The 25,906-nt window shown below is 42.5% G+C and overlaps 1 protein-coding gene across 1 annotated transcript; it reads right to left on the minus strand.

Moving 5' to 3' along the window:
* Nucleotides 1-810: 810 nt before the first annotated feature.
* Nucleotides 811-25,856, minus strand: LOC307121025 (claudin-1). Its single transcript, XM_079808410.1, has 5 exons — nucleotides 25,767-25,856; nucleotides 2,905-3,122; nucleotides 2,647-2,811; nucleotides 1,537-1,621; nucleotides 811-1,441 (listed from the first exon to the last, which is right to left on the minus strand). The coding sequence occupies exons 2-5, from the start codon at nucleotides 3,113-3,115 to the stop codon at nucleotides 1,279-1,281; spliced, it is 624 nt and encodes a 207-aa protein (XP_079664536.1). The 5' UTR covers nucleotides 3,116-3,122; nucleotides 25,767-25,856; the 3' UTR covers nucleotides 811-1,278.
* Nucleotides 25,857-25,906: the final 50 nt, after the last annotated feature.

Genomic DNA, 25,906 nt, shown 5'->3' on the forward strand with positions numbered 1-25,906 from the left:
ATTATCACGAGAAAGTTTCTCATTATTACGAGATATTAAGTCATTATTACGATAAAGTTTCTAATTATTACGAGATATTAAGTCATTATTACGAGAAAGTTTCTAATTTTTACGAGATATTAAGTCATTATTACGAGAAAGTTTCTCATTTTTACGAGATATTAAGTCATTATTACGTGAAAGTTTCTCATTATTACGAGATATTAAGTCATTATTATGAGAAAGTTTCAAATTTTTACGAGATATTAAGTCATTATTACGAGAAAGTTACTCATTATTACGAGAAATTAAGTCATTATTACGAGAAAGTTTCTCCTTATTATGAGATATTAAGTCCTTATTACGAGAAAGTTTCTCATTATTACGAGATATAAAGTCATTATTACGAGAAAGTTTCAAATTTTTACGAGACGTTAAGTCATTATTACGAGAAAGTTTTCTCATTACTACGAGATATTAAGTCATTATTACGAGTAAGTTTCTCATTATTACGAGATATTAAGTCACTATTACGAGAATGTTTCTCATTTTTACGAGATATTAAGTCACTATTACGAGAAAGTTTCTCATTATTACGAGATATTAAGTCATTATTACGAGAAAGTTTCTCATTATTACGAGATATTAAGTCATTTTTACAAGAAAGTATTTTTTTACTCAATTGTGGCAGAAACAGGCTTCCATACTAATGAATTGGTCAGTGAATTGACCTGGCATTAAAAATATTTTTATGTTGTAGCTAATGTAAAAGTGCTAAAAACACCATTATCATTCAGAAGTTATAAGGAGGGATAAAAACCAATACTGCATGTGGAGATAGCAAACCTTTATTGTGTAATTCAGAAATTATTACATTATATATATGAAAATTAATTATAAAAAAACTGACAAACTACCATCAAATTCTGAAGCTGTCTAATTTTTCATTAGCATATTAATCTACAGTACACAAAAGCCTAGAATCTTCTAACAGTAAAAAACTAAAAATAGTAAAAGTTACTGTTGTTACTGGAATATGACATCCCTTCCTCTGTGGTCAGCAGTTAAGCAATCACAGCGTTCTTGTTTTCTAGACCTCTGACTCAGAGTTTAAAGTTCAATGTGGAGACAAATCCCAAACATCTAAAAATACATTAAAGCTATTAAAGTGTTAAGTAATATTTGTATCATGACATACACACGCAGTGTATTTATACTTATCTATTAACACAATGCGTGCACATACTGTACACAATAGTTACTAGTAACTGCCGTTCAGATTAAGTTGGTATTCAGATGCTACAAAACATATTCTTTTCCAGGATTCTTGGAGACAGGATGCTTGCTGAGATTTCTGTTGGATCGTAGGTGCGTTACGCTGCAGATGCATAAGAGCATGCCTCCGGATAAACAAAGCAAAGATGCAACAAATGCACCAATCAGAGACTTGCCGATCACATACCTAAGCACAGATAGAATTCATAATCAATAATTTAGACTCACAAAAGACATGACAACATGAAGCTCCATTGAAACAATAAGAAACAAAACTCCTACCTTTTCTCAGGTGAGTCCTTCTGAATAAAAAAATTATCAACAATTCCATACATAAACCAGCTGGTTATGCCCAAAGCAAACAGACCTAGAAAGGTTATGAGAAAGAAGAATACACATATTCATAAGGCTTAAGTCTTACTATGTGGAACATCAGAAGCAATTGTAAAACGTTTCTTATATTATCTCACAGATATATAATTTTAGACTTTTACTGTAAAATAGGTAGCCTACAGTAAAAACAGTAATATTGTGAAATATTATTACAATTTGAAATAACTGTTTTATATTTTAATATATGTTAAAATAAAATGTATTCCTGTGATACAAAGCTGAATTTTCAGCATCATTCAGCATTCGTCTTATTATTATCAATATTGAAAACAGTTGCTGTTTAATGTTTCTGTGGAAATCATGACACTTTTTCCAGGATTTTTTGATCAATAGAAAATATTTGAATGTTTGTAACATTATAAATTTCTTTTGATCCATTTACTGCATCCTTTCTGAATAAAAGAATTATTTTGTTTCTAATAAATAAAAACTTTTAAATGGTAATGTATACATTTTTATTCAACAAAGATGCATTTACTTGACCGAAAATGACAGTGAAGACATTTACATTAGTACAAAACATTTATATTTAAAATAAATGCTGTTCTTTTGAACTTTGTATTCATAAGAGTCCTGAAAAAAAAAATTTAAACAGTTTCCAAAAAAGTTATATTAGTTTAACAACCTAGAAATACAAGATTACTTACTAGCTACTACACTAGTTTCAATTTAAAGGATTTTTATAAGAAAATATTTTAAAAAAATCACATTTCTTTCATAGAAAAATAGTGCTTTCAAATTGATTAATCGCAATTCATCGCATAACATAAAATTGTGTAAATGATTGGCTAAAAAACGAGCCTGACCTGATATATACATTATATATATATAATGTATATATATGATTATGTCTAACTTTATACACACACACATTTTTATGTTAGATGCAATAAATTGCGATTAATCGATTTGACAGCACACAAAAAAATAAATAGTAAACAGTAATTTAACAATTATAAACAGTTTCTTTATGACTTTTAAAATCTGGGTTGAACTCACCACTGCACACAGAAAGGATTCCCCCTGCAAAGGCAGCTCTGTCCTTCGACTGCTCGTTCTCGTCTAGACATCTCGTACACCTAAGGCCGGAAATGGCTACCAGTGCGGCGAGGCTTGAAATGACGATGCTGATGATCATTATTACTCGAGCCAGCCGAATTTCAACTACAACAAGAAAAAACACAGCAAGAATCAGAGCACATCTGTTTGAGAAGTCAAACAGCAGATGGATTCAAAAATCATTGGACAGATACTCACAAGTTTGATGAAGAAGGGAATTGAAAATTGTGCAATGTATGACAGACGAACTGGATATTTCGCACTCCATCCACAGTCCTTGGTAGTTTTCCGTAGTCACAGTTTTGTCATTGCCGTGTCCAATGATTTTCCATTCGTTTGTAAATGTGCCTATAATTAGGCCACATAGTCCAGTAATGGACATGATATAACCGAAGAGCTGAAGAGCCATTGATAAACTGAAAGACAAATGCACAAGTAGATTTCTTTGAAGACGGTCAATACTTTGTGTCCAGTATGTCCAGTGTCCTGAAGCTCACTGATGCAAACTGAGCATTCTGGGCTGCTATTTATTTTTGCAAGAGTAGGTGTGAATCAATCGTCATGTCATTCATGCAGGACATTGGGTCAGATTTTTCTTGGAAGTAGTAGCTTTATTCCAGCAAAATCTAGCTTGAACTCCTCTAAAGCTGTACTGCCCTACAAAGGCAAAAGACCTTAACTTGCAGAGTGTGAGAAAAATGACTTTAAGTTGTCCAGTCAAATTAATTAGAGGTAGGACACTGGAAATCTGGCTATTAGATGTTTTAGTAGGCCTTATGAAAATTATCTACATAAAAAAATCTTGAGCTCAAACTTGACTTTTGACAGCTATTTTAAAGTTACTGTACTCTGCCTTTGTATTGTTTTTTTATTTTCTTTGTATTATCAATATTTGGTTGCTGATCACCATTTACAAAATCATTATAGAAACATCTGTATAAAAATCTAGTGATCATGGCGTTTATTTTGGATGATTTACAATTGCTTTTTTATATGGAGCAGGTTGGTAGCCTATTCATTTGATAATGCTATAGGCTGCTAGCTAAACGAAGTAGATTGCGATTTATCTAATTTGTTAGTCTAATGCATCTTTTGTGTTACACAATTTCTTACCTTGATCCTTAAACGCTATTAGTGAAAACAACCACTCAACTATTTGTTTTACCTACACTTTTATTTTGTTGGCGATGCTGATCTCAGGAGTAGTGGAGTCACCAAGAGAGAAATGCACATTTCATACGAAAGTACCCTATTACTTTTCGTTTTGAATGGTTTCATTTAAAAGTAGAAATTTCAAGCTTTCTGTAGACATATTTCCCATGTCTGCGAGGCAAGTATACTCTGAGTTTCGGTTCATTCATGAGACCCACTCCAGTTCAAACCCAATGCAATTGATTGTGGCGCCGCCGCCTCCATGTCATGATTATTATCTGCTATATTTGCTTATTTTACACATGCTGTTCACTTTTCATAATCAACATAGATTAAATAAAAAAAAAAAACGATAATATTTAAACATAAATATGAAACCAAATACGTTTTTAATGGCTACAACAAGTATAGTAGCTACAGCATAAGCGGTTCATGAGTGTGGAGTGAGTGGAGCGTTCGCTTGACGTGCCACAAGATGACACTGTTTTCCTGCAGTTTAATGATCTACAAAATAGAGAGCTTTGGAGAGAACTAAACAAATATTTAATTACTACATTAGTAATTTCTCGCTAGAAATGACATGACAAAAAACGTACATTTACACACAAACTGACCAGCAAACACAACTTTCGGACGCCATCTTTTTTCCCCAGCTCAACTGTCACAGAATGGAACGCACAGGATTGTGGGATATCAAAGGCAGCGAAGGATACGTCTATGCTGCCTTCAAAACTCGATCAGATGAAGGTCTCTCGGGAGACGGGAAGTGAAGCTAACATTAGATTCGGATGTAGGTATACCTTGATGCCTTCTGACCTTGAAATGTGTCTCGCCGAAGGCAGCATTTTCTAGGTTTCAGACGCAGCCAAAATGCACAGGGCCTCCAGGACAGGTTTGAAAACCACTGCTTTAAACAAACTGTTGCATTTTTATTTTTATTTATTAATTTCAAGGAGATGAATAATGTTTCATGTGAAATGGTGTGAAAACTGTATACATCATCAGCACATTCCATCTGATGATAAATGCATCATGATAAATCTCACAATTTGTTGTTTCAAAGACACACCTGCTTATTCACAAAGTCCAAAATATATATTTATTGTTTCCACTCATAATCGTGTGATGTTTCCTCCTTTTTTTCTAGCTGTTATTGTAACTGGAAAAAAGTGGGTGGGTGGGAGGATGGACACTAATATGTCGGGAAGGCAAGTCATCCACTAATCATAACAGTGACTAATACTGCTGTTGGAAAGAAAAGTTCTATTTTATTTCTAAAGATGTCTCATGATTAATGCTGCCTTCATGTGCTCTCGAAATTATCGTAAATACGAGTTTCCTTGATTTTTTTTTTTTTTTTTTTTTTTTTTTAACATTACTTTCCATTCACATTTTCTTTCTTTTTGTTATGTGAAGGTCATTTAAAATAGCCTGGGGAAAGTTTTATCATATTATTTTTAAATAATTAAATTTTAAACACCTTTTTAAATGTCCTGTTTATGTATTTTATTATTGTAAAATGCTTTGAAATAAATACCCATTTAAATAAATATTCTGCAAAAATTATTTCATGTTTATGTTCGAACACAAAACTTGTTTGTGTGACACTGAAGTAAATATGGAAACAGAAAGAAAGAAAATGCACTAACAACACAATGCAGAGCAATGTATGCTTTGGCTCTTGCACAAAAATGTATTCCAGCATTCAAGATGATGACTACAACACATAGGGTACAACAACTGGGCTTAAGGCACACCCTAAGAAAAATGTGCTTTTCACTACTCCCATAGTGTATGTGTAACGTGATTTAGTTTTCATTGTGTTTAGGTTCTGTTTTCCCTGTGTGTCTGATTAATAATTACAATTACATTGTAGGGAATAAACAAACTGAAAGCCCATGAACTAAACATAATGGTGAAAATATTAGCATCTACAAAAACGGACAATTACATTTTGTTGATTTATATTATTTCCTCTGCCACTTTAAATGCTCAAGCTTTTCTACTAAAACCCAGTTCAAAATATTTATAAATATATATATATATATATAAAAAATGTCAGTAAATAATAAATATAGACTTTTATATATAGAATAATATATTAATGATAACACAAGTACCATTTGTTAACATGAACTAAAAGTAAAATAAATGTAAGACTTTTGTTGTACTTGAACCACGAATACACACAAAACATTGACTGGATTCATTTTGACCCCCATAGGAATTAATGGAATGCGAGGAATGCTTCAGTACGCATAGAAAAACCTAAAAATGCTCAGAATTCTAACTAAAAATGCTAAATATATATATATATATATATATATATATATATTGTAATGTCTAAATGTGTATCTGAATTCATACTGATTTAACTGCCTTTAGGACCCAGCGGAACAGCTCATTGGCTCCATATACAGTTATAAGGCCATCTAGTGGCAGAATTCATTAAATATCATGTTATATTATTATTTTTCCACAAGAGTTTGGCAGACACCCACTGTTAAGATATTTTCAGCTGAATGAATTGGGTTAAGCATGGAATTGTGAGTAATTCTGAATTTAAGTTGAAAGAATGTGCTTAAATTATTATTTATTTTATTTATTGATCAAATATAGTAATTTAACTCATTAAAGGTAAATAAAATAAAATAAATTGCATTAAAAAAAGTGAAAAAATATTATCAAAATTAAATTAAATACAAGTATAATTTTAGGGCTTCGGGATTTTGTTACAGGGAGAGATGAAAGTATTTTCAATCATTTACTCATTTAGTTAGCTATATTGAATTCTCTGTGTGCATGTGTGCGTATGAAATGATACTCAAACTTGTATTTAAATATATGCATATGCATTTTTTTGAGTATCATATTTCATATATCAGACTTTTATGGCATATATATACACACCGAGCAGGCATAAAATTATGACCATTGCCAGGTTGTAACATATCCTATGCCTGCCGTTTCCATCTACCCACCACCAGAGGTCACCATTAAGACTTTTTCACTGCACACAGTTACATGTTACCCTGGACTACATTTCCCAGGTTTCATTGCTCCTAATTAGTTCCACACCTGTAGTCAATCACAAGGACTATAAAACACTGATGCACAAGCTCACAGATTGCCGAGTATTGTTAGCACATGTTGCTGTTTAGCTGATAGCTTCTTTACAGAGCCAACCGTGTTCTTAGTCTGTTCTAGTCTTACTCTGTGTTTTGATCCTAGCCTGGTTTCCTGTGTTCTGCCTGCCCTGGACTCTTGCTCGCCTTTGATTATCTCTATTTGTCTTGCCCTGTTTGGATACTGTTTGCCTCTCGCCTGGACCTTAGCCTGGAAGTCAGATTATCCTCTTGCCTTGTCCCCTGGATGAAGTTATCTGGTTGATGACCCTTGCCTGTCCCTGGAATGCTCTTTGTCTTGTCCATATCATGCCTGTTTGCCTTGGTTTGAGCCCTGTCTGTTATTGACACATCTTTAATAAAAGCTTTGCATATGGATCCGCACGCCTCTCATCTCAGTCCCTCCGTAACACAGGTGAAGTGCATAACACTGATTATCTCTTCATCACTGCACCTGTTAGTGGGTGGGATATATTTGGCAAAAATAAAGTTGATGTGTTAGAAGCAGGAAAAATGGGCAAGCGTAAGGATTTCCGTGAGTTTGACAAGGGCCAAATTGTGATGACTAGACGACTGGGTCAAGCATCTCCAAAACTGCAGTTCTTGTGGGGTTTTCCCGGTCTGCAGTGGTCAGTATCTATCAAAAGTGATCCAAGGAAGGAACAGTGGTGAACCGGTGATAGGGTCATGGGCGGCCAAGGCTCAATGATGCACGTGGGGAGTGAAGTCTGGCCCGTGTGGTCCGATCAAACAGACGAGCTACTGTAGCTCAAATAGCTCAAGAAGTTAATGCTGGTTCTGATAGAAAGATGTCAGAATACACAGTGCAGTGGCGTAGGCAGAATTTTATTTTTGGTCGGGCCTGGACAAAAGTGAGCGGGCACTTTCATGCGTACGGGTGTCACGTCACTGTCACTGTCAACATAAACCAAAACTGCAGCTACAACCTGTCCACATACAAAACATGAGCAGCGGTTACAACAAACGTTAGACACTCAAATATTTTCTTCATTTTTTTATTGAAAATAAACGCCTTTCCGATCTGATATGTGATGGGAAAAGGAAGTACAGCGAGTTCGGCAAAAGCCGGATTCGAACCTCAGGTCGAATTGCTTCAAAACTTTATGCCACGCACCTTCCCCCTACACTATCATGACTGACATATACTAATGACATGTTCCCGGCTTTACAGATTTAACCTGCGCTTGGAATTGAAAAGTCTTACCGTAACTTGCGGTCTGATGTATGGGTTCTCTCCCGCGTTAATGCGAGTTTTTAACTAATTTGCATCGCTGCTGTTTATCTATCACACAACTGCAAATTATAGGCTGGTAAACACACTTCAGAACTCACAGCTCGCGCGACATACATGAGACAGCCTGACACCTAATTGCCTAACACATCTGTCAATCAAACTCATCAAGCATTATGCAAAAACCATATAAAGCCATAGATATATAAATAAAACTATATATATATATATATATATATATATATATATATATATATATATATATATATATATATATATATATATATATATATATATATATATATATATATATATATAAAATTATATCTTAAGTCAGATGACCAGAGAGAACGAGGAGAACAATAGTGCAGAAGTTCAGATATAAATAATGGGGAGCAAGTCCATGCAGACATTTACCATGTTTCTTGAATGCATATTATATCTCGTTTGTCCTTTAAGTCCTTTAAGACCTTCTTAAATTCCTGTCCATTTGCTATTAAACTTCTGCTATTCCACTGAAAGATGGTAAATACCATTACTAGTTTAATCACTAGACACATCATATATGAACGGGTTCATCAATTCTTATAACGTTTTACAGTCTGTACTTGACATCCCAAGATTCCATTCGATTCTCTCATTCCTGTCATTTTGATCTAATCCGATGTACACTATTTTACATACGAATGCTACAAAATTGACTTTATCTACTAACATGGTTCCCTCCTTTACCCTGCACTTGTGTGAGGTCTCATGTAGACCTTTCTGATGTGTTTGTCTGTTTTCTGAACTTGGAGGATCATTACTGTTTCCTGGGCTATTCCTTTCGGTGCTGTTTTCCATTGCTACATGTTCGTTGTACAGCCTCTGCATATGACACTTTGTTTTTGTTTTACATTTTTGGATTTCTCTTGCATGCTTTTGAACAGCGCATCCCCCATAGGCTGCACTGTGGTGTGGTCTCCTCCACAATTGCAACATTTAACTGGCACATCTTTCCCACGCTCCAAATGCATGATTACCTCCACATCTTTCTTTTCCTTTGCGCTGACTGCCAGTATATGACCCATTCTTTGACATTTTAAGCATCTTAATACCGGAGGAATAAACTCTCTCTGAAGAAGCCTATAGCATAACTCTTCTTGGTAGGTTGTTTTCAAAGTCAATGGTTAGTGACAACATTTCTGCTCTTTCTCCATTTCTTTTCGTATTAATACATTTAGCATCAAGCACTTTCCCTCCTTTCAGTTCAGTTCTGTGTCTTTTTTTTTTTTGTATGGACTTTTATGTTTTAGTGCCTGTTTCATTGTTTCCATGTTCTCTTCCTGTTTGGTTTCTGTCTCTACTCATTCTCGCTCTATCACTGCGTCCGAAACCTGGAAAATGCCTTTGGAGGACACATTTCGAGGTTGGAAGGCATCAAGGCATGTCCGAATATAATGTTAGCTTCACTTCCTCTTGAGAGAACTTCATCTGATTGATTTTTGAAGGCAGCATAAATGTATCCTTCTGCCTTTGATATCCCACAATCCTGTGCATTTAATTCTGAACAGTTGAGCTACAAAAAAAAAAAGAAAAAGATGGCGTCCTGTAGAAAAGGTTCCTGGTACAATTTGTTCTGGATAATTTCGGTGGAAACGGGGCTTTAGGATCTTCAGCCTTTGTGTCTTGGAGTAATTTGTTACACAAGCTTTGATCCAAAACTATTTTTATGTAATCATGAATTTTAACTATTTAATTTTTATGTTTATGTTACGCTTATTGTTATAAAATAATCTAATTGTGATGTATCTATTTGAAATAACACTCGTGAGACCGCATGGCTGATTTCTCAGGTCACACTTTACTGACTCAAACTTCGAACACAAGCGCCAAGCGCGTCAACCAGGCCCCGCCCATTAGCTATGGAATCTCTACTGAGTAAAATGCAAAACTTGAAAGCATTTCTAAATTTAGTTCCCATTCAGTCGGTCACTCTCGACGCCACGTCGGAGTACCGACGAATAGGAATCTCGCTCGCGAGAGCCAATCTACTTCGAGTGTAACTAAACGAGCCAATGCACATTGGCATGCAATGATTGCACCAGGTGCTCATGCCACGCCGCGCGGGTATAAATGAGACACAGGTGATTGCATCAAATCAACCTTTTGCTTCGGAGCCGGGTGGTAGATGGTAACGCCAGATATCACTCACTACTTCGCAGTCCTGACTGAAGACGGAAGCCGCCTTTCGGAAGCGATCTCTTCAGTCGGTGTTGGTGTGACGGCACAGCAGCGGTCGCGTGGTTTTCGGATCATCTCTCTGTGTTGTTTGTTTAGAGCAATCACAAAGGCTGTTCTCACAGCTGGTTCGGTGCGCTAGGTGGAGAGCGCTGAAAAGCCGTTCTTACGGCTGGTAAGAGAGCGCCTTCGTGTGAGAGAGCGTGTGAGTCACCCCCTGACTGTGTCGCCGCGACCCCGCCCCCTGCGTGCTTCAGCACCAAGGAGAGCGTCCTTCTGAAAGAGCAAACACAGATAGAGCTTGCGTCTTTTTCAAGATGACATTCTATCTGTGTGTTTCTGGATGCGGTGGTTACCTGTCACCAAGGGATGGTCACCAGCGCTGTATCTCGTGTTTGGGCGTTCAGCACGCTGAGGCAGCGTTGGTGGATGACTCATGTTCTCACTGCGGGAACATGACCATCTCGGAGTTGCGGTCTAGACTCCATCTCGCAAGGGGTGGAGTCCCCGTGCCTCTGCCTCGATCTAACCCTCCACAGAGGGTTACTTCAGGCAGTAGCACGGGTGATTTGAGGGTTACGGTGAGCGCGCTTCCCCCAGGGAACCAACCCCCGGGGAACCCTCATCCCTCACGCACTCCGCAGCCAGCAGAGCTGCCGTCGGAACGTGGTGGGCCGTCCTCGAGATGTGCACCATCCGTATCCTTCGGGGCTCCCCCTGATGATCAGATGTCCATCGCTGCATCGGAGGGAGGGTCAGACTTCTCTGGAGATGACGTGTCGGCGCAGGGGGCTCCTTCGGGAAGATCCGCTGTGCCCGATACGGATCCGGAGATGATGGCCATGCTTTCCCGGGCCGCCGAGAAGATCGGGCTCGTGTGGAACCCTCCACCGTGTCCCGAACCTTCGAGGTTGGATGATTGGTTTCTCGGGGTGGCCCGTGCTGGTTCTCAGCGCCCCACCCCGGTTCCTTTCTTCCCGGAGGTGCACGAGGAGCTCACTAGGTCGTGGACGGCACCTTTTACTGCCCGAAACCGGCCCGGTGGATCCTCCTCCCTCACCACCCTCGATGGCGGACCTGCAAAGGGTTACACGCAGGTTCCTCCCGTGGAACGGGCCGTTGCTATGCAACTGTGCCCTAACTCCACATCCAGGGGGAACCCGTGTCTCCCCTCCCGAGCCTGTAGGTACTCGTCCGATCTGATCGGAAAGGCCTACCAGGCTTGTGGAGAGGCAGGCTCCGCCTTACATGCTATGGCGTTGTTGCAGGTTCATCAGGCCCAGGCACTGAAGAACCTGCACGAGGGTGGTCACGATCCCGCAGTTCTCCAAGAACTGAGAACCGCAACGGACCTCGCGCTTCGTGCGACGAAGGTTATGGCGCGGGCCGTGGGTCGTGCGATGTCCACTATGGTGGTCCAGGAACGCCATCTCTGGCTGTGTCTGGCAGACATGAGGGAGACCGACAAGATCAGGTTCCTTAACTCCCCCGTCTCCCAGACCGGCCTCTTCGGCGACGCGGTCCAGAACTTCGCCCAGCAGTTCTCGGCCGCACAGAAGCAGACTGAGGCCATCAGTCACATCCTGCCACGGCGGTCAGCTGCTGTCTCCACCCCGCCGCCGGCAGCACCTCAGTCTGCTCGTCGCCGAGGGCGGCCGCCTGCGTCTGCCTCCGCTCCCGCGTCGCAGCAGCAGCCTCCACCCAAGCGACGTCGTGGAGCCGGGCGCAAGCAGGCCGCCCAGCCCGTCCAGGCTCCTGCCAAGAGAGGTGGCAAAGGCAGGGGCAAGGGCAAGCGGCCCTGAGACGGGCGACCCGGAGATGGGGAGGACTGCTCTTCTGGAGACGGTGACCGCACCGCTCCATCCCCCGGAGGAGGGCCGGGAGGAGAATTTTGTGTTCCGTTTTGTTTCTGTTCCGCCGCTGGGCTCAGCCCCAGCGGTACCCAAATTTTCAATAAAAGAGCAGTTTCCTCCATCTCTGGGTCCTCAGGGGGCTCGGAGAGTTGTGGCCGGTCAAACGCCGGACCACACTCTACCTCCCCCTTCGCCAGCGGGCAGCAGTGGACGACCTCCTCACGTTCCTCCTGCCCACCTGTGGAATCAGGTAAGTGTTGCACAGCACACTCTCACCTCGCTGCGGGCCGCCTCCACGAGACAGCCGCCCCAGCCCGGTACCTGCATTCCACCTCGCTGCCCCACCGTGGGTGCGCCGGTGGTCCCTATGGTCCCGCTTGCACGGTCTCTGCGAGCCTGGCTAGAGCTCCCCAGTCCGTCTCGCTGGCTCATTCGGACCATCAGGCTCGGCTATGCGATTCAGTTCGCCCGGCGCCCCCCCAGGTTCAAGGGCGTCCGCTTCACCTCGGTGAATGCTGCAGATGCCCATGTCCTGCGTGCGGAAATCGCTGTCCTACTGGCGAAGGACGCGATAGAGCCGGTCCCTCCAGCCGATATGAAGACCGGCTTCTACAGCCCGTACTTCATTGTACCCAAAAAAACCGGTGGGTTACGGCCAATCTTGGACCTGCGAGTCCTGAATCGGAGCCTCCACAAGCTACCGTTCAAGATGCTCACGCAGAAACGCATTTTCGAATGCATCCGTCCCCAGGATTGGTTTGCAGCGATCGACCTGAAGGATGCGTACTTTCATGTCTCGATTCTTCCTCGACACAGGCCGTTTCTGCGCTTTGCGTTCGAGGGTCGAGCATATCAGTACAGAGTCCTGCCCTTCGGGCTGTCCCTGTCCCCCTGTGTCTTCACGAAAGTCACGGAGGGGGCCCTTGTGCCCATGAGAGAACAGGGCGTTCGCATCCTCAACTATCTCGACGACTGGCTCATTCTAGCACAGTCCAAGGATCAGTTGTGCGAACACAGGGACCTGGTGCTCAGACACCTCAGCCAGTTGGGTCTTCGGGTCAACTGGGAAAAGAGCAAACTCGCCCCCGTGCAGAGGATCTCTTTTCTCGGTATGGAGTTGGATTCGGTCGAACAGACAGCGCGCCTCACGGAGGAGCGTGTCCAGTCGATGCTGAGCTGCCTGAACACGTTTCAAGGCAGGATGGCGGTTCCACTGAAACAGTTTCAGAGGCTCCTGGGGCATATGGCGGCCGCTGCGGCAGTAACACCGCTCGGCCTGCTTCATATGAGACCGCTTCAGCATTGGCTACACGGCCGAGTCCCGAGATGGGCGTGGCAACGCGGCACTCACTGGGTGAGCATCACACCGGCCTGCCGCCAGTCCTTCAGTCCATGGTCAGACCCCTCGTTCCTTCGGGCCGGAGTGCCCCTGGAACAGGTGTCCAGGCACGCTGTGGTTTTCACGGATGCCTCTGCCATGGGCTGGGGAGCCACGTACAACGGGCATGCAGTGTCAGGGGTTTGGACGGGCCCGCACCTGCATTGGCATATCAATTGCCTCGAGTTGCTAGCAGTGCATCTTGCTCTGAGCCGCCTCAAAGCGTGGTTACGGGGCAAAGATATACTGGTCCGCACGGACAACACTGCGACCGTTGCGTATATCAACCGACAAGGTGGTCTGCGCTCCCGTCGCATGTCGCAACTCGCAACTCGCCCGCCATCTCCTCCTCTGGAGTCAGAAGTGTCTGAGGTCGCTTCGGGCCATTCATGTTCCTGGTGTGCACAACCGTGTGGCCGACGAGCTTTCACGAGCTGCGCTCCCAGGCGAGTGGCGACTCCACCCCCAGGTGGTTCAGCTGGTTTGGAGACAGTTCGGGGTGGCAGAGGTCGACCTGTTTGCCTCCCCAGAAACGTCCCACTGCCAGTGGTTCTATTCGCTGACCGAGGGTACACTCGGCACGGATGCCCTGGCGCACAGCTGGCCCCAGGGGCTGCGCAAATATGCGTTTCCCCCAGTGAGCCTACTTGCACAGACTCTGTGCAAGGTCAGGGAGGACGAGGAGCAGGTCCTGCTGGTGGCGCCGTACTGGCCCAACCGGACCTGGTTTCCAGAACTTATGCTCCTCGCGACAGCCCCTCCTTGGCCGATTCCTCTGAGGAAGGACCTTCTGACTCAGAGACGGGGCACCCTTTGGCACCCGCGTCCAGACCTGTGGAAGCTTCATGTCTGGCCCCTGGACGGGACGCGGAGGTTCTAGGTGACTTACCCCAAGAGGTAGTTAACACCATCACTTCGGCACGAGCACCGTCTACAAGACAGGCTTACGCCTTGAAGTGGAACCTGTTCGTCGAGTGGTGTTCTTCTCGCCGAGAAGACCCCCGAAGATGTTCGATCGCGTCTGTGCTTTCCTTCCTGCAACAGGGGTTGGAGCGTAGGCTGTCGCCCTCCACCCTCAAGGTTTATGTTGCTGCAATATCCGCCTATCACGACCATGTAGAAGGTAAGACGGTTGGGAAGCACGACCTGGTCGTCAGGTTCCTTAGGGGGGCGAGACGGTTAAATCCTCCTCGCCCCCCCTCCATACCCTCTTGGGATCTTGCTCTGGTGCTCCGAGCACTTCAGAATGCCCCATTTGAGCCTTTGCAGTCAGCAGAGCTAAAGATTCTGTCAATGAAGACTTCGCTGTTGGCTGCATTGGCCTCCATCAAGAGGGTAGGGGACCTGCAGGCATTTTCGGTCGACGAATCGTGCCTAGAGTTCGGGCCGGGTGATACCCACGTGGTGTTGAGACCCCGGCCTGGCTATGTGCCCAAGGTTCCTACCACTCCCTTCAGGGACCAGGTGGTGAACCTGCAAGCGCTGCCCCCGGAGGAGGCAGACCCAGCCCTAGCTTTGCTCTGTCCCGTCCGCGCTCTGCGGGTTTACGTGGATAGAACTCAAAGCTTCAGAACCTCAGATCAGCTCTTTGTCTGTCACGGAGGCCAGCAGAAGGGAAAGGCTGTCTCCAAGCAGAGGATGGCCCACTGGATAGTGGATGCCATCACCTTGGCTTACCAAGCACAAGGTGTGCCCTGTCCGCTCAGGGTGCGAGCACACTCTACTAGAAGTGTTGCATCCTCCTGGGCGCTGGCACGTGGCGCCTCGCTGTCAGACATCTGTAGAGCTGCGGGCTGGGCGACACCCAACACGTTCGCTAGATTCTATAGCCTACGTGTAGAGCCGGTCTCCTCCTGTGTTCTCACCTCAAACGGGTAGAAGCACTGAGAGGCCCCGGCTCTTGTCGGCTTGCTGCGCTACGGCGCTTATATTCTCCAGAAGCAAACTCTGTGAGTCCTCCACCGCCCTCGGTGCCGGACGTGGCGGAACGTCTGGCATCAGGCCCCTTGCCGCTGAATCCTTGAGAACCGGTATTGGGCTTGGGCCATATGAGTGACCCTGCGGGGATCCCATATTTCTTCCACGGTCGCTCCTACGGGAAGCCCGTGTCTTTCCCTTGGGAGAGCCTTCCCTGCAGTGGGACTGAGCCCCCTTCTCCTTGCGGGCTACGGCTCAGCATTGTACTCCACATAACTCCTTCGGGGTACGATGTGGGCTCCGCAGCGTTCCCTTCTCTAGGGCACGCTTTCCCAGTGTTATCCAATAATCACTGAGCGGGTCATGCGGAACAGCAGTGATGGACTTCCCGGTGTGAGCCCCGTCTCATCAGGTAAGAGAGCTCAGGTGGCTCACACAGGGCACTGGATGGGGGCAGAAGCCATGGCGCTTTGGTAGGGATTCCTATTCGTCGGTACTCCGACGTGGCGTCGAGAGTGACCGACTGAATGGGAACGTCTCGGTTACGTATGTAACCCTCGTTCCCTGAAGGAGGGAACGAAGACGCCACGTCCCGTCGCCATGTCCTCTGTACCCTGCTGGGGTGCCTGTCTACCTACCCGGCTCCTCAGCAAAAGGCTGATTTGATGCAATCACCTGTGTCTCATTTATACCCGCGCGGCGTGGCATGAGCACCTGGTGCAATCATTGCATGCCAATGTGCATTGGCTCGTTTAGTTACACTCGAAGTAGATTGGCTCTCGCGAGCGAGATTCCTATTCGTCGGTACTCCGATGTGGCGTCTCTGTTCCCTCCTTCAGGGAACGAGGGTTACATACGTAACCGAGACGTTCATATTTCCAACAAACGAAATTCCAAGGAAAAATAACGAAGTGGTAAAAAAAAAAAAACCTTTGAGCTACCACCACCATGCAAATTCAAACATTTTGCCCTTCTCTCCCAACGCCAGGAGAGCGGTAATTAACTATGTTCTAAATAAATATGCACATAAAGGCATGTTTTGTACACATCACTATACATGTCCAGGGGCCTGTTTCAGAAAGGAGGTTAAGTGAAAACTCTGAGTATGTTAACCCTGAAATAAGGGAAACTCTGGGTTTTCTGTTTCAGAATCGGAGGTATGTCAAACCTGAGAAAGCAGGGTAAGTCAAGCCCGTTTCTAAAAGAGAGGTAACTTATACTCAGAGTCAGTTATACCAGGGTCACTTACTCTGTGAACCTAACCTGGTCAGGAGCAGGTTTTCTTTGGTAAACCCAGAGTTTCTTTCAGTCTCCTCCCCTTTTTAAAGCACCAGCGGTGTTTAAATACTTAATTCATTCATTCAAACGCCACAAATGCTTTTCATACTGAGTATTTTGATCGTATTTCAAGTACAAATATAAAAAAATAATACATTTAATCTAAATCTAAAGTAAGCAAAGTTTACTTAATACAAATTTAATTATCTGCCACTTGACAAAAATACATAGTAAGAAAAGCATTTTTTGCAGTGCAGGAACATTCATTCACTGTCAAAGTGACAAAAATGACATGTCCTTTTATACAGGATCCTGACGTTCACTTGATGAACCTAGAAGTAACCTAATAATTTGAATTTCCTTTAGGATTTCCAGTGGTTGGACGCATAGATACCACTCATATTCCCATCATCACACTTTCTGAAAACGGATTACTGTATGGGATGGAAGGATGCTGCCAGATGGTACACTCTAAAAAAAAAAAAGGTTCTATATGGCACCAAAAATGGTTCTTGGCTCGTAATCATAGGGGAACCTTTTTAGTGCTATATAGCACCAATTTTGGTGCTTCATTGGTTCTTCAGCGGTTCTTCAGAGGTGCTATATAGCACCTTAGTCAAAGAACCAGTGAAGAACCTCTGAAGAACCACTGAAGAACCACTGAAGAACCGCTGAAGAACCTCTGAAGAACCTCTGAATAACCGCTGAAGCACCAAAATTGGTGCTATATAACACTAAAAAAGGTTCCCCTAATTACGAGCCAAGAACCATTTTTGGTGCCATATAGAACCTTTTTTGGTGTAGTACAAGAAATATGCCATAACCACCACCACAGCTGTTAAATACATTTATTTACAATTTTTATGGTCATCTTTATTTCCTACAAATACTTAATGTCATTACCCTAATTAATAAATGTAACAGGTGGAGAACATTTCATTATGTGTAAAGAGCATAGACTCTTTTCACGTTTCCGGGTTTCTTTGAAGCTGAAGTCATCATAGTTGGGTTAACTTTTATAGCGGTGAATGAGAGAATACATTAAATATAGTTGTGTCTCCATTTGCTCAAATAGCAAAAGAAAAACTCAACAATAGTGATTTCACAACTTTCAAAAAGAGGGAAAAAATAGAGTGAGATTGATAACGGAAGTGAAAAGAGAGAAATATATTTTTCACCATCACTACCATAGACGCTTTATTAGAAACACCCTCACAGAAGCGGTCACTTGTTTTTTCTAATTTGATGCAAAAGTAATACAGTATAATACAAAGTATTAGTGTTATAAATGTACATACATAAAATTTTTTTTAAAAAGTTGCAGGATTTACGATATTGATGACCCGTCATCACAGTCTGTGAAAAGGGTCTATGTGGGAAAAGCTGCTGCACTGGACACTGAATGATATTTATTTAATATGTCAAATGTTTGTAAAGTCATTAAACCTACACCCATGAACATTTTATGCTTAAAGCTTTACCTGATTGAATTAAGTTTCTATTTTTCATTTTTAGCTGCTGCCACAATCTTTTTTTGCCTTTTGGATACCATGAAAATTAAACTTAATTAAAATAATTAAGAATTAAACTTACGTATTGACCCGGAAGTATGCGGACGTTTTTTTGTTGGTTGCTGTTGCCATGGTGAATCGTAATTTCGTAGCTCCATTGATCGTGGCTTTTCATAGTTTTCATAGTGCATGTGCTAAACTCAGAGTCAGTCTACTCAGAGTTGATTGAACTAACTCAATTCAGCTGTTCTGAAACCCAAAACTCAGAGTTTCCCTTCTCAGAGTAAGTCAACTCAGAGTTCAGGTTTAAACTCAGAGTTGGTTGAACCTCCTTATTGAAACGGGCCCCAGGAGAAAATATCATCATCAATAACATTTCGTTATTACGAGAAAAGATGTCATTAAAATTACATAATTCAGTGGAAAAATATAATATGTGGCAGCAATACGTCACTGTATAGTTTTGCGACGTTGTTCTCCGCAAATAATGTTTTATTAGCTTCAGTTTTGAAAATGAGGGCTCCGCCGAAGCATTCCGTGAAAGGATGCACGGAATGCGATCAATTGTTGTGAAAGGGTTGGAGACAAGTCTTTGTTATATCTCTCCACTAATCTCTGTTCCCTTTCGTAGGCTATATCGCGTTCTTCTCCTCAGTTGCAAGTATACGTGTGGCTGCACCACTCTGAACAAATCGGCAACTGATCGCAAAGCTGAAAATCGCAGACTCAGCTGGGGAATTATGATGTCTAGCCGCTATAACCTCTCACAATGTGTTTTCTTGTCCTTTTTTTTTTGTTTGTTTTTTTTGGCGCGGCGATGCAGCGTCATATATTAAAATGACAGAGTAGCCTACCTAGTTCTACTGCAGTCGCGGGATGCAAAAAATAATAAACGCACACAATAAATTACGGAGAAATTAGACATTATGGAGAAACAAGAAATTACTACACGACATGAATACAAATATATATTTATTGTGGCCAGGAATTAAAAATTAATTCCCTCATTTTATTTAAAAGTTCCCCATGGGCGGGCCCCCTATTGGCCCGGGCCCATATGCACGTGCATACCCTGCATGCCCAGACGCTACGCCACTGTCATCTCCCAAAACCCTGGGTCTCAACTGATCACCATGTCTCCTGAAAGTGACATCAGCATCTCATCTCTGAACTTTGTAAGACACTGGCCCGGTTTGCTTCACTATCACACCCAGAACCCATTTGTTCCCTCCTCCTGTGGTGTTACGAAGGTAAACCGCATCTTTCTCAGAAAAAGACCTCTCCACCACTTGTTTGGTCATGATAGAACTTTTGGAGATACTGCTTCCTGCGAACAGTGACAGTGACATCTGGATGAACAAAATCCAGACGAGTGCGCACATGGCGGTTAAGGAAAAGATACGCTGGTGATTGACCTGTAGTGCAGTTTGGAGTAGTGCAATACTGCATCAGGAAAAGCGAGATCTTATCTTCCAAGTCAAATTGTCAAATCTGCAAGTTTCTTTATTCCGCTTTTAAATGTCTGCACATACCTTTCTGCCAGACCGTTGGTAGCAGGATGACCGGGAGCACTCGTTGAATGGAGAATACCATTTTGCTGTATGAAGTTTTTGAACTCCACAGACGTAAATTGTGTTCCATTGTCTGTAACAATGTGCTCCGGCAGTCCGTATGCTGCAAACAACCTCCTTAGTCTCGTGATGGTCGCTTGGGAGGTGAGGCTAGGCATTTTAAACCACTTTGAATACGCATCCACAAGTATCATGAACGTGTGTCCCTGGAAAGGACCAGCAAAGTCTATGTGCAGTCTTTTCCAGCTTTGACCCGGAAATTCCCAAGGGTGTAACGGAACTTGACGTGGTGCTTTTTGTTCCATCTGGCACGACTCACATGCTCTGTTAACCTGTTCCAGATCTGCATCTACTTTAGGCCACCACACATACTTGCGAGTAAGAGCTTTCATCTTAACTATCCCTGGACGACCCACATGCACTTCTTTCAGCACAATTTTTCTCAGTCTCTCTGGAATTATGACTCTGGTGCCCCAGAGCACACATCCTCTCTCTGCAGACAATTCATTTATGCGTGAGTGATAAGCTTTCAAACTCTCGTCCACATCCATTGGCCAACCCTCCATTACATACTTCAGGACTTTGGATAACACCTTGTCTCTGCGTGTTACACGTGCCACCTGATCTGCATTCAGAGGAGCTTGTTCAAAATGTTCGGCGATTAAAGCATGTATATTCTCTGACACAGCCGCTGTGCCTACATCCGTCGTGTCAGGTAAGGGAACCCGTGAAAGACCATCCGCATTACTGTGTTTCTCGGAAGGACAGTACTCAATATGCTAATCATAAGCTGAAAGAACCTCTGAATCCTGGCTGCTGCCATGGTGGGTAGACTTTTATGTTCTCCGAACAAGGTCAACAGAGGTTTATGGTCAATTACCATCTTGAACTTCCTTCCCCACAGATATTGATGAAACTTTTTAACTCCAAAAATGAGCGCCAGTCCCTCCTTCTCAATTTGTGAGTACTTTTTCTCAGCAGGCGCAAGAGTTCGTGAGGCATAAGCCACTGGACGTTCCTCTCCGGTGGGCATGGTGTGTTGCAGAACCGCTCCAATTCCATATGTCGACGAATCGCAGGCTAAGGTAAGTGGAAGACTTGGATCATAATGTACCAGAACGTTTTTGTCCGTCAGCAAATCTTTGCATTTTTCAAACGCACTTTGCTCTGACTGTTTCCCTTCCCAGGTTACATTTTCTCTCAACAGCCTGTAGAGAGGAGCTGCCATTGTACTTTGGTTAGGCAAAAACCGTCCATAGTAATTGACCAAACCCGGAAATGCTCTTAGCTCCTTTACACAGGTAGGTGCTGGTGCATCCTTGATCGCAGCAACCTTGTCTGGAGATGGATGAAGGCCCTTGCTGTCTAACACAAATCCTAGATATTCAATTTGCATTTTCCAAACTCACATTTTGACTTCTTCACTCTCAAGCCGTTCTCCTTGAGTCTTTGCAACACTGCCTGTAGCCTCAGCAGATGTTCCTGTTCTGTTCTTCCAGTGACCAGTAGGTCATCAAGATAAACGACAACATCAAGATCTTTCATGATGTTCTCCATAATTCTTTGAAAAATCGAGGGTGCTGAGCTGACACCAAATGGTAGTCTATTGTAGACAAATAATCCTCTGTGTGTGTTGATGGTCAGCAGCTGTTTGGACTCATCATCTAAAAGAACCTGCTGATACGCTGAAGCTAGGTCTATTTTAGAAAACACAATTCCTCCACTCAGTGTAGCCATCAACTCCTCAATCCGGGGTAATGGTTACGTTTCAGTAGTAGCTGCTTGATTCACGGTTAATTTATAGTCTCCACACAGTTTTATGCTTTTGTCTTTTTTTATCACCGGCACAATGGGTGCTGCCCATTCACTGTGTTTTACAGCCGTGATTATTCCAGCCTTCTCCAGTCTGTCCAATTCCGCGTCAACTTGAGCCTTCATGGAAAAGGGCTGTGGGCGAGCTTTACAAAAACGTGGGGGAATTTCAGGATTCACCAGTATCTTTGCCTTAAGCCTACTGAGCGTGCCTAATTCCTCTTTGAACACCTCTGGACACGAATCTAGCACCTCTTGAAGTGTCTTTGCTTGATGCACTTGACTGACGTTTCATTTTTTTCCAATTCAAGGTAAGCTTTTGTAGCCAATTTCTGCCACACAGAGCTGGCCCCTCCCCTTTTACTACAGTTAAGGGTAACAGTTCACTTTGTCCTTCATAGCTCACCTCCGCTTTAAACTGTCCCAATACAGGGATAATCTCTCCTGTATAAGTCTTAAGTTTGACTCCTGCGACCTCTAGTGGCTCTGTTGGGAACGCATCTTGGAACGTTTCCTCAGATATGATACTCACGGCTGCACCGGTATCAATTTCCATCCTTAATTCTATGCAATTTACCTTAAATGTCTCTGTGAATGACTTTTTGTCCTTCTCATCACTTAACAGCGAAAAACATGGGCAACTCGGCTTCCTCTGCCGCCACATACTTAGTGTTTTTGTCAGCAAAACGTTTACTTTTTCCCATTTTTCCTCTGCATGCTCTTTTAATGTGACCAATTTTTCCACAATTATGGCACTTTGCCTCCTTGAAATGACACACCTGAGGGCTGTGATCTTTGCCATGACATCTGTAACACGTCTTCCCTCTCTGATCGGAATGGCGTGCTCGTGCATCCACTTTATGCACTTCCCCTGGGCGCATCATACCCTCTCAGCTGCTGCGTGTCTTTTTCCGTCAGATTCGATTCTGACAACAGTCGTCGTTGGCAGGCTTCGTTGCAGATTCCACAACAGTCACGCAATGCCTCGTCCAACGTTGCTCCGAACTCACAGCTCACAGCACATTGTTTCAGCTCCGCTGCATAATCCGTCACAGATTCATCAGCTCTTTGGTTGCAATGATTAAAACAAAATCTTTCCGCTATCAGCAAAGGCTTTGGCTTGAAATGGCTCTTTAAAATGTCCACAATGTCTTTGTACGACTTATCTTTTGGCTTTTCTGGTTGTACCAAGTTCCTCAGTAAACCGTAGGTTGTTGCTCCCATCACACTCAACAGGGTCGCAACCTGTTTCTCCTGGCTTATGTCGTTCGCCACGAAGAACTGCTCCAGCCGTTCAATATAAGCCGACCAAGACTCCACTTTCGGGACAAACTCGCCTACGCTTCCAACAAGCGCCATAATTTAAACTTTATCCTCGTCGCCAATTTTACTGTGATGTAGGCCTATCTATTTGAAATAACACTCGTGAGACCGCATGGCTGATTTCTCAGGTCACACTTTACTGACTCAAACTTCGAACACAAGCGCCAAGCGCGTCAACCAGGCCCCGCCCATTAGCTACGGAATCTCTACTGAGTAAAATGCAAAACTTGAAAGCATTCAATACATCACACTAATCAAATTAGGGGTTTTAATATTTACACGTTTCAAGTATGGTATAGGGTTGCAAAAATTGCAAACCTCAAAGAAAAGAAAATAACATATTTTACAGAACATACAGTAGTTTGACATCTTCGCAGTCAGCATTTTCTGAAGGTCAAGCACTCTTTTTCCACATACTATTTAAAAAATAAAAAATAAACGTTTCGGGTCCCATTTTGAACATACAGGGAGTGCAGAATTATTAGGCACGTTGATTTTCTGATCATATTTTTTTTCCAGGCACATTTGACCAATTCCAAACCACAGTAATCCTAATAACTACTATTGATTTAGTATTTAATAATGTATAAGTGATATATAATTGTTCATGAAGGCTGGAAATGAAAAACACCTTATATTCAGGTGTGCAGAATTATTAGGCATGTTTTCTTTTACAGATAAATTGAGCCAAAAAAGAGATTTAACTCAGACTGAAAAGTCAAAAAGTATTAAATGCCCATGAGAAGGATGCAATACTAATGCAATACTAGACATTGCAGTTAAGGCATGACCATTGGACAGTGAAATGCTCGTTGGGTCAGCAGGGTCAGACAAAAACAGGTGGTGAAGAAAAGACACCTGTTAACTGCAAAAGAATTAAGAATTAAGGTGAAGAATTAAGGGTGAAACCATCAGGAACCCTTTAGTCTCCAGCGCCACCATTTTCCAGAGCTGCAAGCTACCTGGAGTCTCCAGAAGTGCAAGGTGTCAGGATCTCAGAGACTTCAGTTAGGTAAAGAATCCTAAAAAATGACCCCCACTAAATAAGAATCATAAGCTGAAGTGTTGTAAAATACATGAAGCCTGCTTTTTTATAGGCTTTATAGGTTTTATAGGTTGAGAATGACTCTTGAAGGACCAGCACCACATCCTCTAGTACCACTGTTTGAAGAATTCATCTTCCAGAATCTGGCAGTACGTTTTGGGAGTTCATTTTAGTCCATCCTGAAGTCCGTTTTGCAGAGATGGACTAAAAATGAACTCCCAAAACGTACTGCCAGATTCTGGAAGATGAATTCTTCAAACAGTGGTACTAGAGGATGTGGTGCTGGTCCTTCAAGAGTCACTCTCAACCTATCTGTCCATAAAGCCTATAAAAAAACCTTCTTCATGTATTTTACAACACTTCAGCTTGTGATTCTTATTTAGCGGGGGTCATTTTTTAGGATTCTTTACCTAACTGAAGTCTCTGAGATCCTGACACCTTGCACTTCTGGAGACTCCAGGTAGGTTGCAGCTCTGGAAAATGGTGGCGCTGGAGACTAAAGGGTTCCTGATGGTTTCACCCTTAATTCTTCACCTTAATTCTTAATTTGTTTGCAGTTAATAGGTGTCTTTTCTTCACCACCTGTTTTTGTCAGATCCTGCTGACCCAACGAGCATTTCACTGTCCAATGGTCATGCCTTAACTGCAATGTCTAGTATTGCATTAGTATTGCATCCTTCTCATGGGCATTTAATACTTTTTGACTTTTCAGTCTGAGTTAAATCTCTTTTTTGGCTCAATTTATCTGTAAAAGAAAACTTGCCTAATAATTCTGCACACCTGAATATAAGGTGATTTTCATTTCCAGCCTTCATGAACAATTATATATCACTTATACATTATTAAATACTAAATCAATAGTAGTTATTAGGATTACTGTGGTTTGGAATTGGTCAAATGTGCCTGGAAAAAAAATATGATTAGAAAATCAACGTGCCTAATAATTCTGCACTCCCTGTATCATTGAATGTTCCAAGAATCTGTTATCACATGACAGACATTTGCAAATAAAGTCAAAGACCTTTATTCAGTGTTTACCAAAAGTCCACAATGTAAGATCCAGTAAATGACGTCCAGATTTTACATTTCCAACCATTTTTTTTCAGTGTTAGAGAAGAGACAACAACAATTTAAGGACAGTCGAGGGTCAAACTCTTCTTCTGTTTCTGTTTTTTATCAATTCAATAGATTGCTCAATTCTAATGGCCACATTTTGCAATGGCAGTTACAAATACATTTTACAATGAATGTTTAAAAGTTTGAAAGTGTTGTGAATCTCATTCAGCATTTCTAATGCTTTATGGAACAGATTCAGAGGTGAACGTTATTTTGGATCCTGCCCTTTGCTTCCTGTTCATGTGTTGCATAAATATAAATCAAGAAATTTCTCTTCTCTAAAGTAACTTTTCTTTTGGTGTTTCTTAATGAAAAATACAAATTGCTATATCAGATATTCGTTTTTTCTTTTCATTTACAGGAAATATTGCTTGTGCAATATTGCAATATAAAAGTAATTAAAATGTTCATAAGAAATTATAAATATAACCTGGTTCGCTAAGTTCAGGGTACCACTATCTAGAGTGGAAGAAAATGGAGAGTCAGGTTCTCAATTTTACTACTTACTTTGTTATCCGTCAGAGCGGGTCTAAACGGATCTTCCTCTTGCTGGAGGGCAATTTAGGTAGATTTAGCCGATTTGTATTAATTGTCAAACGGAATACAAACTGAAAAGAAAAAAACTCTTTTTGACTTTGGTAAATGAT

This window comes from Gobio gobio (assembly GCF_949357685.1).
Source record: "Gobio gobio genome assembly, chromosome: 24".
NCBI classification, from domain to species: Eukaryota; Metazoa; Chordata; class Actinopteri; order Cypriniformes; family Gobionidae; genus Gobio; species Gobio gobio.